The sequence below is a fragment of the Ursus maritimus genome, unplaced genomic scaffold (genome assembly GCF_017311325.1).
Source record: "Ursus maritimus isolate PB19 unplaced genomic scaffold, ASM1731132v1 scaffold_14, whole genome shotgun sequence".
NCBI classification, from domain to species: Eukaryota; Metazoa; Chordata; class Mammalia; order Carnivora; family Ursidae; genus Ursus; species Ursus maritimus.
This window is the reverse complement of record NW_024423786.1, coordinates 35,270,312-35,283,598: the sequence shown is the minus strand read 5'-3', so window position 1 is coordinate 35,283,598 and position 13,287 is coordinate 35,270,312. Positions and strand designations below refer to the sequence as shown.

Below are 13,287 nucleotides of genomic sequence, written 5' to 3'. Positions count from 1 at the left end.
AGCAGGGAGATGGATGTGGGGCCCGATCCCAGGACCCTGGGATCATGACCTGAGCCGAAGGCAGACACTTAACCGACTGAGCCACCCAGGTGCCCCTGTAACATTTTTTTTTTTTAATGTTCGTGTCTGATTTGGAGTCAGAGTATGCTGTTCTCATTAAATAAGTTGGGAAGTAGTCTCTCCTCTAATTTTCTCAGTTCATATAAGATAGTTCTATTTTTTCCTTATATATTTGGTAGAATTCATCATTTAAGGCATCTGAGCCTTTGTTTTAGCATGGCTAGTAACTGTGAACTCAATTTTGTGTGTATATAGAGAGCCAGTCATATTTTATATTTCTTCTTGTGTCCATATGGTAGTTTCTGTTTTTCAAGAAATTGGCATTTAACCTAAGTTATCAAATATTAGCATCGAATTGTTTGTAATACTTCCTTATCCTTTCACCATCTGTAGGATCTATGTTTCTTCTTTTATTCCCGATACTGGTATTTTGTTCTTTCTTACATTTTTCTTCATCAGTTTTTCATTAGCTAGTGTTTTAAAATTTCATTAATAATTTTAAAGAACCAAATTTTGATATCATTGATTTTTCCCCATTATTTCTTCTATTTTTATGGTTTCTGCTTTTATCTCTATTATGTCCTTCTTTTAACATTGAGTTTCATTTCTTCTTTTTCTGTCTTTTTACAGGAGTATCTTAGACTATTCGTCTTGAAGTTTTTTTCTTTTCTATTATAAGCTTTTAAATCTGTGACTTTTTCTCTCTGTTTTAGCTGCATCTGGCAAATATTGATTTTTTTCATAATCATTCATTTCACAATATTTTCCAATTTCCCATGTCATTTTCTTCCTTGACACATCTCTTATGAAGTAGTGTGCTGTTTAATTTCCAAATCTTTGGCGTTTTTCTAGATACCATCTTTTCTTAGATATCATTGATATTTTTCATATCATTATCATATATTGACCTCTAAAATTAGCCCATTGTTATCAGAGAACATACTATGTGGGTTTCAATCATTTTAAACTTATTGAGACTTGTTTGGTAGCCCAGTGTGTGATCTGGGAAAGAATGTGTGCTCTGCAGTTGTTAGGTGTAGAATTCTATTAATTCAATGATGTTACATTGGTGAATAGTGTTGTCACATGACCACCCCCCAAAAATGTCCTTAGCACTGTGTCTTTATCAAGCCTCCCTGTGGGCAGCATTTCAAATGTGTTGTGACAATTCATCTTTGGAAGAATTGGTGCATCTTGTGTGATTGTCCTGGAAGATAACTCTTGGAAATCTGAATCTGGATTCCTGGGGACTTTGTCCCATGTGGTCTCTTCTCTTGGCTGATTTTGCTTTATATCTTTTCACTTTAAGAAATCTTTTCAAATAACCGACTTTGGTTTCATTCATTTTCTCTATTGATAACCTGTTTTCAATTTCATTGACCTCTGCTCTGTGAATAAAACAGAGTTTTATTTTTCTTCTGGTTATTTTGGCTTTAATTTGCTCTTCTTTTTCTAGCTTTCTAAGTGTAAGCTTAGATTGATTAATTCTTTTCCTTCTCTAATGTATGTGTTCAATGTATAAATTTTCTTCTAAGCTCTGCTTTTGCTGCATCTCACAAATTTAGTAAGTTGTATTTTAATTTTTATGTAGTCTATAATTTCTCAAGACTTCTTTTTTGACCTATGTGTTGTTTAGAAGTATGTTCTTTGATTTCCAAATATTTTGGGATTTGTCCAGCTATCCTTCTGTTACTGATGTCTAGTTTAATTCTGGTATAATAGAGAAGCAGACGTTGTGTGGTTCCTATTCTTTTAAATTTGTTAAGGTGTGCTTTACGGCCCAGAACATGATCTATCTTGGTGACTGTTCCATGTGACTTAAGAAGGATGTATCTTCTATTGTTGGATGAAGTATTCTATACCTGTCAATTAGATCTCATTGATGGAGCTGTTCAGTTTAACTATATTTTTACCAATTTTCTGCTTGTTGGATTTGTCAGTTAGTGATAGAGGGGTATTGAAGTATTCAACCATACTAGTGAATTCATTTATTTCTCCTTGTAGTTCTATCAGTTTTAACTCACATATTTTAACACTCAGTTGTTAGGTGTATACACGTTAAGACTTAGTATGTCTTCTTGGAGAATTGACCCCTTTATCATTATGTAATGCCTGTCTTTTTCCCTAATAAATTTCCTTTCTTTGAAGTCGCTTTGTCTGAAATTAATATGTCTACTCTGACTTTCTTTTGATTAGTGTTAGCATGGTATATCTTTCTCTGTCTCTTTACTTCTAATCTATCAGTTCTTTATATATACTGAGCTTTTTTGTAGAAAACATATAGTAGGGCTTTTTCATCTACTTGTTTTTTCATCTACTCTTACAGTTTCTGTAAGCTTTTTAATTAGTATATTTAGACCATTCACATTTAAAGTGATTATCAATATAGTTGGACTAATATTACCATATTCGTACCTGTTTTCTATCTGTTGATCTTTCTTTCTTCTTTCTTGTCTTCTACTCCTTTTTTTTTTTTTTTTTGCCTTCTCTGGATTTAGCTGAGCATCTTATATGAATTAATTTTTTCTTCTTTCTTAGCATATGAATTATACTTCCTTTGAATATTATTGTAGTGGTTGCCTCATAGTTTGCAATATGCATTCACAACTAATTCAAGTCCGCTTTCAAATAACCCTGTACCACTTCATGGGTACTATAGGTAGCTTTTAACAGCGTATTCCCAGTTCCTCGCTCTTGTTCCTATAACACTGCTGTAATTCATTTCACTTATCTGTAAACTATAATCACCCAACAATTTGTTTCTATTATTATTTTGAATGAACTTATCTGTTAGGTCAGTTAAGAATAAGAAAATGATTTCTATATCATTGATTTCTGCTCTAATCTTTATTACTTCTCTTCTCCTACTGGATTTGGGCTTTATTTGCTATTCTTTTTCCAGATCTTTTAGGTGTAAGATTAGATTGTGTGTTTGAGACTTTTCTTGTTTCTTGAGAAAGGCCTGTATTGTTACATGCTTTCCTCATAGGACCGCCTTTGCTGAATCCCAGAGGTTTTTTTTTTTTTTTTTAAAGATTTTATTTATTTATTTGACAGAGATAGAGACAGCCAGCGAGAGAGGGAACACAAGCAGGGGGAGTGGGAGAGGAAGAAGCAGGCTTCCAGCAGAGGAGCCTGATGTGGGGCTCGATCCCAGAACGCCGGGATCACGCCCTGAGCCGAAGGCAGACGCTTAACCACTGAGCCACCCAGGCATCCCAGTCCCAGAGGTTTTGAACAGTTGTGTTTTCATTTTCATTTGTTTCCATGAATTTTTAAAATTCTTCTTTAATTTCCTGGTCGACCTATTCATTCTTTAACCTCCATGTATTTGTGTTCCTTCCAAATTTTCTCTTGTGATTGATTTCAACTTTTAAAGCATTGTGGTCTGAAAATATGCAGGGAATAATCTCAGTCTTTTTGTACTCAATCTTTGTACTTTTGTATTGAGACCTGATTTGTGACCCAGTATGTGATCTACTCTGGAGAATATTCCATGTGCACTCGAGAAGATTGTGTATTCTTTTGCTTTAGGATGAAATACTTTAAGTCCATTTGATCTAGTGTGTCATTCAAAGCCCTTATTTCCTTGTTGATCTTCTGATTAGATGATCTGTCCATTGCTGTGAGTGGGTTGTTAAAGTCCCCTACTATTATTGTATTATTATTAATGTGTTTCTTTAATTTCGTTATTAATTGGTTTATATATTTGGCTGCTCCCAAGTTAGGGGCATAAATATTTACAATTGTTAGATCTTCTTGTTGGATAGATCCTTTTATTATAACATAGTGCCCTTCCTCATCTCTTATTATAGTCTTTGGTTTAAAATCTAGTTTGTCTGATAAAATGATTGCCACTCCAGCTTTTTTTTTTTTTTAATTTTGGTGTCCATTTGCACGATAAATGGTTATCCACCCTCTCACTTTCAATCTGGAGGTGTCTTTGGGTCTAAAATGAGTCTCTTGCAGACAGCATATCAATGGGTCTTGGTTTTTTTTAATTCATTCTGATAGCCTATGTCTTTTGATTGGAGCATTTACATTCAGAGTAATTATTGAAAGATATGAATTTAGTGCCATTGTACTACCTGTAAAGTCACTGTTTCTGTAAACTGTTCCTATTCCTTTCTGGTTTTTGTTACTTTTGGGCTCTCTCTTTACTCAAAGGATTCCCCCTTTAATATTTCTTGCAGGGTTGGTTTAGTATTCACAAATTCCATTAGTTTTTGTTTGTCCTGGAAACTATCTCTCCTTCTATTCTGAATGACCAGTCAACAAAGCTAAAGGCAACCTATGGAGTGGGAGAAGATATTTGCAAATGTCTTATCAGATGAAGGGGCTAGTATCCAAAACCTATAAAGAACTTATCAAACTCAATACCCAAAAAACAAACAAACGAAAAATCCAGTCAAGAAATGGGCAGAATACACGAAGACACATTTCTCCAAAGAAGACATACAAATGGCCAACAGACACATGAAAAAATGCTCAACATCACTCAGCATCAGGGAAATACAAATCAAAACCACAATGAGATACCACCTTACACCAGTCAGAATGACTAAAATTAACAAGTCAGGAAACAACAAATGTTGGTGAGGATGCAGAGAAAGGGGAACCCTCTCACACTGTTGGTGGGAATGCAAACTGGTGCAGCTACTCTGGGAAACAGTATGGATGTTCCTCAAAAAGTTAAAAATAGAGCTACCCTATGACCCAAAAAATTACACTACTAGGTATTTATCTAAAAGATACAAACATAGTGATTCGAAGGGGTGCATGCACTCCAATGTTTATAGCAGCAATGTCCTCAATAGCTAAAATATAGAAAGAACCCAGATGTCCATCGACAGATGAATGGATAAAGAAGAAGTGGTATATATATACAGTGGATTACTCACCCATCAAAAAGGATGAAATCTTGCCATTTGCAATGACATGGATGGAAGAGGGTATTATGCTAAGGGAAATAAATCAGTCAGAGAAAGACGAATACCATATGATTTCACTCATATGTGGAATTTAAGAAACAAAACAGATGAACATGGGAGAAGAGAGGGAAAAATAAAATAAGATGAAAATTGAGAAGGAGGCAAACCAGAAGAGACATTGAACTCTAGGAAATAAACAGGGTTGCTGGAGAAAAGGTGGGGGGGGGAGGGATAATTGGGTGATGGGCATTAAGGAGGGCACTTAATTGTAATGAGCACTGGGTATTATATGCAACTAATGAATCATTAAAATCTGCTGAAACTAATAAAAAAAGAATACAAAATGATTATTTTATTTTACTTTCATTTATTCTTGCTGTAACAGTCTTCTTTATGTAGATTAGAATTTCTGACCTATATATTTTTCATTTTCTTAAAGAACTTTTAACATTTTTTACAAGGCAAGTCTGCTCCCAAAAAATTTCTTCAAATTTTGTTTGTCTGAAAAGGTATTTATATCTCTTTCACTTTTGAAAGACGGTTTTGCTAGATACAGAATTCTAGGTTGGTGGGCCTTTACTCTGAACACTAAATATTTTACTCCACTGTCTTCTTGCTTACATGGTTTCTGAAGAGAAATATATCTATAGGTAAAAAAAGTTTTTTGCTCTCTCTGGCTTTTTCAAGATTTTCTTTTGGTGTTTTTTGTCTTTTTTTCCAGTTTGATATTTTATGCCTAGGTGTACTTTTTTAATATTCATGTGCTTGGTGGTATCTGAGCTTCTTGGATCTGTGGTTTGGTGTTTGTCATTTATGTTGGAAAATTCTTAGCCATTATTACTTCAAATATTTCTTCTGTTCCTTTCTCTTTTTCTTCTCCTTCTGGTAATCCCATTACATATCTGTTACACTTTTTGCAATTGTACCACAGTTCTTGAATGTTCTGTTCCCTTTTTTTTTTCTTTGCCTTTCAGATTGGAAAGTGTCTTTTGACATATCTTCAAGCTCACTCATTATCTCCTTGGCTGTTTCCCGTCGGCTGATGAGCCATCAAAGGCATTCCTCATTTCTGTTACAGTGTTTTGGATTTCTTGCATTTCCTTTTGATTTTTTCTTAGAATATCCATCTCTCTGCTTATATTATCCATCTGTTCTTACCTGTTTTCCATTTTTTCTGTTAGTGCCGTCAGCGTATTAATCATAGTTGTTTTAAATTCTCAGTCTGCTAATTCCAACCATACTTGCCATCTCGGAATACTGCTCAGTAGATATGAGCACAGACTCTGGAAGTAGACTGTCTGTGTTTAAATTCTGGCTCTGCTTATCAGCTGTGTAATCTTTCACAGGGTACATCAGTTCTTTCTAACTCAGTTTCTTCATTGGCGAAGTGAGAATACTCATAAAGCCTACTTCATAGAATTGTTAGGAGAATTGAATGAGTTAGCACATGAAAAGCACTTAGGGGGCACCTGGGTGGCTCAGTCGGTTGAGCATCTGACTCTCGATTTTGGCTCAGGTCATGGTCTCAGGGTGTGAGATCAAGCTCCGTGTCAGGCTCCATGCTGAACGTGGAGCCTGCTTAGGTTTATCTCTCGCCCTCTTTCTCTGCCCATCCCCCCATCAGTCGATCAATCAATCAATAAAAAAAGCACTTAGAATAATGTCTGGCACAAAGTAAGCATTCTGTATGTGTTAGATGATGATGATAGTGACAGTGACTAGGATGATGATGAGACAACCATTTGTGCTACTGTGCCAGCACCCACATCCAAGGCCCGTTGCCTGAGCTGTCTCCTCTGCCTGGGGTGGTTCCCCCCAGATACCCACACAACTTGTTCCTCCTGTCCTCCAGTCTCTGCGTGAGTGTGCCCACAGCACTGAGACCTTCCCTGAGCACCGTATATACACGCAGCCCTTTTGTTGCTGCCTCCCCCCTTACCCAGCTTTGCTATTTTCCATAGCAGATATGGCTATGAGGCATAGTGTAGACTTACTTGCTATTTTTTGTTGACTTCCAGTCTCCTTCAGCTTACATGTAGGCTGCATAAGGGCAGGGTTTGTCTTCAAAATTTAAAGAATTAGAATATCTTTAAGGCAGTTTTCTCTAGTCATATAAGGAAGTACTGTGCAGCTCCTGACATTAAGGTTGAAGACTATTTAATGACATGGAGAAATATTTATCTAGTATCCCACCTGTGCAGAAGCAGCCACAGACGACAAGGAAGACTAAAGGAGATAGTGTGACCAAAGCAGGATCCACACGTGCAGGGAACGGCCCGAAGCCTGTGTCCACGTCTGTCTGAGTTCACCGCCTTCTGCCCTAAGTCACAAGTAATGCTTTTTGACTTTCTCTTTCAGTATGAATACTTCAATGCTGTGCTGATAAACGAAAGGGACAAAGATGGGAATTTTTTGGAGCTGGGGAAGGAATTCATCTTAGCCCCGAATGACCATTTTAATAATTTGCCTGTGAACATCAGTCTGAGTGACGTCCAAGTGCCCACGAACATGTACAACAAAGGTAAGACTCACTGCTGTGGCTCCTTGTAGAGCACGGAGAGCAGGGATGTGGGGGACAGCACCGGCTGGTTTGGGGTAGTGTGCTTTCTGAAAAATACAATTGCAAGCTGGGTGTGTCAGCATCAGGGGGATAGGTGAGGCGTGCCTGCTTGGCTTGGAGATGGCTTGCTGTTTTCCCAGCTGGTGTTCTCATCAAGCAATCTAACATGTAATCCAGGGGCTGGCAAGCCTTTTCTGTAAAGGGCCAGCCAGTAACTAACTCAGGCTTTGCGGGCCATCGTATCTCTGTTGCAACTCCTCGGCTCTGCAGGTCTGGGGCAAAAGCGGCCTTAGACACTACGTCAATCAGTGGCTATGGTTGTGTGCCAGTACAACTGCTTATCTACCGAAACAGGTGGCTGGTTTGACCTGCAGGCTGTAATCTTTCTCTCTTCTCTCCCGTTCCTTATAATGCTTTTACGGGCTCGGGAGCCCCTGGGATTGTGACAGAATGGTCTTTTCTTAGAATACAAAGCAGGGTGGACCTCCATGGGATGCCCTATTTCGGGCTTGAATGTAGAATCCACTCAAAGCCAGCTTTCACATAGGCTCTACAGTTCATTCCCCCAAATTCTCATCTGCCCATGCGAGTTGGGATTCTCACGGCCAGGGATGGGGCTCTGGCCTCAGACTGTCTCTGGTTGGTCCCGCATTCCATCTCTTACTGGCTGTGCCCTTCGGTGCACCCCCTTGTCTCTTTAGACCTCAGTTTCTGCATATCTAGGATGGGGATAATAATTGTGTCCACTGCATGGGGTGGTGTGAGGACTAAACCTGACGAGTGATGTGAATAATGTGTTTAAGTGAAGATGTTGCCTTCCTTATCCTGCTGTCAGAGAGTAGGATTTTGTTCTGCTTTGTCAGACCTCGGAGGCTTATAAACAAAGAGCCAACCTCCCCAAAGCAAATCAGAAAGCCATGGCATCTTTAAAGTAAAACGCTGCCCCGTTGTCTGCCATCGAGTTGTCAAAAACACTGGGGGCCCGTTTCCTCCTTCCACCCAGTTTCAGCTTCATATCCAGAGTGCAGTGGTCAAGAGAAGAGCTCTGGGTTTGGGTCCCACTCTTCCCCTTGCTGGCTCTGTGATTCTACCAGGTAACTTTGTCTCCCCAAGCCTCGGTTTCCCATTCTGCAGGAGAGGGATAAGGATACCCCCTCCTTCTGCTTATTGCAAGGCTATGGAGTGATGTGTGTGCGGCCTTAGCAACGAGAGTTGCTCCCAGAAAGTGCTCAGTGCACCTGAGCTGCCATTGTTACTATTGGGAAATACTGTGAATACACATTGCATTTCTAAATTATTCTAGGCCACCATGTCAAGTGCTTGGTCAACGATGAAAAAGTTCCCAACTCACTGCCTGAAACATTCTCGTGCTTGTCTTTTGTGGCTGGATACCAAATGTCTCCCTTCCTGGTTTACCTATTACCTATCCTTAAAATTCAAAGGAGGCAGTATCCTCTCCATGAACTGCTCTGATGGTTATTGAGGAGCCCATGGTGAACCAGACACAGCCCCTCCCTTGAGAGGGCCACCATTTATTTGGGGGAACAGATAGGTAATGAGATCAGTAGAACATTTTGTGTGTCACCTGCTGGCCACAGTTATAGACAGTGTGGGACAGTGGGAGCTCCAAGGAGGGAGCCTGACCATGTGCTCATGTGGCAGCCACGTATTTGTCTTTTTCTCTCTCTCTCTGAGAGAGAGAGTGATGCCAATCTGAACTGTCCCTCGTGGGCTCTGGACTGGATTGTATCCTGTGACCTAATGTTCACTTTGGACTTTTCATTAGGGCAGATCCCGTAGGACTCAAGCCTTAGAGGGCTCAGCTCAACCTCATCCAGTGCAGTTTGCCCTAGTCCTCCAGGGTGATCCTGTCAGCCGAGGAAGGAAACCCCCTTCTGTGCAGCGTGGCTGGAAGAAAGCCATCCTCTCAGCATTCAATACATTCTCAACTGAAGATGAAAAATTAATGAGAATTTGCAGAGCAATTTCAGACATAAAACAATGCAGAATGATCTTTTAAAATACGGCAGCTGCTTCAAGGTTGCTCGAGCCATTAGCACCATTATAGAGATTTAATTGCACCTTGAGCTTTAAAGACATAATTGTACCTTTCAATGGCGGCAACACATAAGGGAACAGCACCGCCATTGATCACGTGGGCTGCAGACTCATGGCTGTGAGGCTCTCAGAATCCTACTAGATCGCTTGAGCCACGGAGGTAGGTAATAATATTTAAAGTCAACTTCAGCAGCCCTTGTGGGGCCTGCCTGCTGCCCCTACCCAGACCCAGTGGTCCCTCAGCCAGGCTGTGGGGTCATGGACCAAGGTCAGCCAGGCGCTCTGTCTTGTTTTTGCCAAGCGGTGAGTAGCTGCCCGAGGGAGAGAGGAAGGGACTTCAGGAAAATTCCTGTCTCCATTCCACGTAATTCAAACCAGCCTCCAACTGTCTTTTTTGTTTTCAAGCTGCAGAAATGTATTTCGTGTTAAGAGGGCCCGCCAGCTCAGATCTAGCTATTGATGGCATGTACTCAGAACACACGCCCCGAGCTTGGTCGCTGGCGGCTGTGACATTCCTAGGTTAGATCTTGCCCCAACAAAGGAAACCAATACAGGATATGCTTTCTGGGCTGCTTGGACATAGCAGGGTGGGTACGTAGCAGAGGAGTTTGACGTTTGCCCAGGAGCTGCTGTGCGCTGTGCTCTTGGCCATCACTTCTGGTCACAGCTGAATGTAGCTGGCAAAATCTACGTGTTCTCTGCAATCTGCTTTTCGCCTCCTTCGCCAGGTCTGCGTTTGCCTCTGCTCGTGGTGCCTTTCTCGTAGGCAGTACACGGGGCTGGAGCTTCAGAGTTCGTGGCACATGGGCAAGCGGGCCTCCTGACCATGAGAATTCGAAGAGCCACACCCCAGGGCCTTGAGAAATGTGTCTTAGGGGCCTCCTGGCGCCCGACGCAGCAGCTGCTTCGCGAAAGCTCTCCGATAGATGTTTGCTGAGGCTGCTGTGGCGTCCCCCGCCGGCGCGTCTTGCCATCTGTGACACTTCTTTGCACACTAGCTGCAGACTAGACAACTGCTCTGCCTCGATGAGTAAAGCACGGGGCATGGTGCTTGTGTGAGGACCGTCGATGGTCTGCCAGTGGATTCAGATAAAACTGAATCTGTTTTAAGTACTCCTGGGCTGAAGTGGTATAAAATTCCCCCCCCACACACACATGCATACGTGGATGTATACACATACCTACATATGTGCATACGTTCGTGTGTCTATATCTGCGCATGTGTGATGAACCCTACCCCTTTATTCCCACAGGCACCTCTCTGCACCCAGATGAGAGCCTCTCTTCTCGTTCACAGTATACCATTCTCTTTCCTCCCTGATACCCCATTTCTCTCCATTTCTGTTATCCCTGCCTCCCCTTTCCTGCTTACCCAAGTGCTCTTCTCCAAAACCAGATCAGGGAACCTCTTTCATTCACTGTTTTGTTCTGTGACTTTGGTTTATTCCTTTGTTCTAGCATTGCTTTGTTCCAGAAGTGCATTTTATTTTTTTTTCCCTTTTCCGCTTGGAGTCTTCTGAGGGCAGGGAACTCTGCTGGCTCAACCTGGTGCCCCACTTTTCCCCAAGCGCCACTCTCTTTACCTACTGCCTTTTCCAGAGATGCGGGATCAGCTGGGGGATACCAGTGCCCATGCGTCCTGGGCTGTGAGAAGTCAAGCCTGGCTGTAGTGTTCCCGTGGTGTTTGCAAGCAACGAAAACATACCCTGGCCGATTTAAATAGAAAAGAAACTTTTTGAAAGGACATTGGGTGGCTCACAGACTCTCCAAGAGAGCTGGGAAGAAGGCTTGGAAAGTGGTAGGGAAGGAGGGCGGCCAGGGGCCAGAGCCGCACCCAGAGCCAGCCTGGCAAGGCTCCCGCACCGTGGCTTTGCTCCACCGATGCCTGTGTGACTGCATAAAATGTCTGTGCCTCATTTTCCTCAAACAGACTTTGGAAATGATAATCCCAGTGACCTGCCTTGGTGGGTTGTGGTGCGGAGTAAACATTTAAAAGGATACCAGGTGCATGGTGACCGCCGGGTACATGAGCTTTGGGCAAGTTTCTCTTCCCTTCTGATCCTCAGCCTTAGCTATAAAATGAGTGTGATATCAATACTGACCTTATGGGACTGTGGTGAGCACTGCACGAATAATGCCCGTGTGGGTTGGGGAGCAGTGGCTAGCCCACTGAATGTTGGCTCCTGTCACCTGCTGGAGGGAGAAATAAGACCCATGTCATGGGGTTGGGGTCAGTAGCCCAGGGAAAGCAGGAGGCCTCTCAGGGAGCCTGGTCCTTCATAGGCCAATGCATTTTGCTATGGTTACGACCAGATGAGTTTGTTCAGTTCTCAGGGGCAATTATGGTTAAGATGGGGTACTTCAAGAGGAGGCAGGATCAGAACCGGGCATTTTCATCATGTCCCTTCTAGAACACATGCCACCTCGGGGCCTGGACTGTTAAATGGGGAGCCATTTTTCTCAAGTGCCTGGAGCCCCAAAACTGGAAATAGACCCAAATTTGGACAGTGAGCCTCTGCTTCTGTCTTCTGTCATAGCTGCTACAGAACAGAAACAGGTGTTCTGTGATTCTGTGTCGTTTGGGGTTTTGGGCCACTAATCTGAGGGTTTTCCCCTTACTTCCTTGTCCCACTTTGCTCCCCCGCCTTCCTCCTCCCCATCACTGTGACAAAAGGGCGCTGCGGGGGAGACAGAAGGAGGCCGGGTGATTATAGTGGGATAGAAAAGGTGATGGGTTACAAATGTACCCATATATAATAGTAAACACAAATGACTGTAATTTGGCTGGGGGGGTTAGTGGGGAGGAAAAGAAGCCTGTAGCTTCTGAGTATTTTTAGACCCAGGAGAAGAGAGGCGGAGGTAGCAGCTTCTTAGCAGTTTTCGACTGGATAAAGAAAAACACGAATTTTAGAAGTCAGTCGGTTTAAACTTCTGCATCATTTTACTACTTTGGCCTTGTTTTCTTCCCTCTTCAGCCCCATGAGAGTGGTTAGGCAGTGTTCTTGCCTTACTTTTTTAGATGAAGAAACTAATGGTCAGAGTAGAGGGACGCCTGGGTGGCTCAGTCAGTTAAGCGTCTGCCTTTGGCTTGGGTCATGATCTCAGGGTCCTGGGATGGAACCCTGCATTGGGCTCCTTCCACCGTGGGGAGTCTGCTTCTCCCTCTTCTTCTGCCCCTCTCCCTGCTCATGCTTTCTCTCTTGCTTTCATGCTCGCTCTCAAATAAATAAATAAAATCTGAATTAAAAAAAAACTGGTCAGAGTAGCACAATGACTTACTTCAGGTCACACAGGTAGGAAGGCTCGTGCCAGGGTAGATCTCGATTTTCTGATGAGGAGTCCAGCTTATCCTGCCTGGCCACCTTTTTTCCTTTTCCGCTTGGAGTATAAAAAATAAGAATTTTTTGCTCAGCCCTAGGCCCATCACCGGCCTTCCTCGGAAGCTCTAACTGTCCCTGGGCACTGCCAGGGCACAAGGCCCCACTGTTGTGAGACCCCAGAACCTGCTCCAGAGTCTAGTCTCTGGCCACTCTCTGGCCGGCCCTCCTTTCTCTTTCCTCCATAACACGCAGCCTAATAATTTCAATGACCTGAGGTTCCTGCATGAGCTGGGGGAGATGCGGACTCATGCGGTTTCTGTGTATCAGCCCTGCAAACATTTTTGGACCCAAGAAATAC

General features: G+C 42.3%; 1 protein-coding gene across 1 annotated transcript in view; it reads left to right on the top strand.

The window, feature by feature from the left end:
• CACNA2D3 (calcium voltage-gated channel auxiliary subunit alpha2delta 3) overlaps positions 1 to 13,287 on the top strand; it is an 834,639-nt gene that overhangs the window by 313,139 nt on the left and 508,213 nt on the right. The window contains exon 5 of the mRNA XM_040628675.1: positions 7,350 to 7,512. Within this exon, the coding sequence (XP_040484609.1) occupies positions 7,350 to 7,512 (163 nt within the window). The remainder of the gene's footprint in view (positions 1 to 7,349; positions 7,513 to 13,287) is intronic.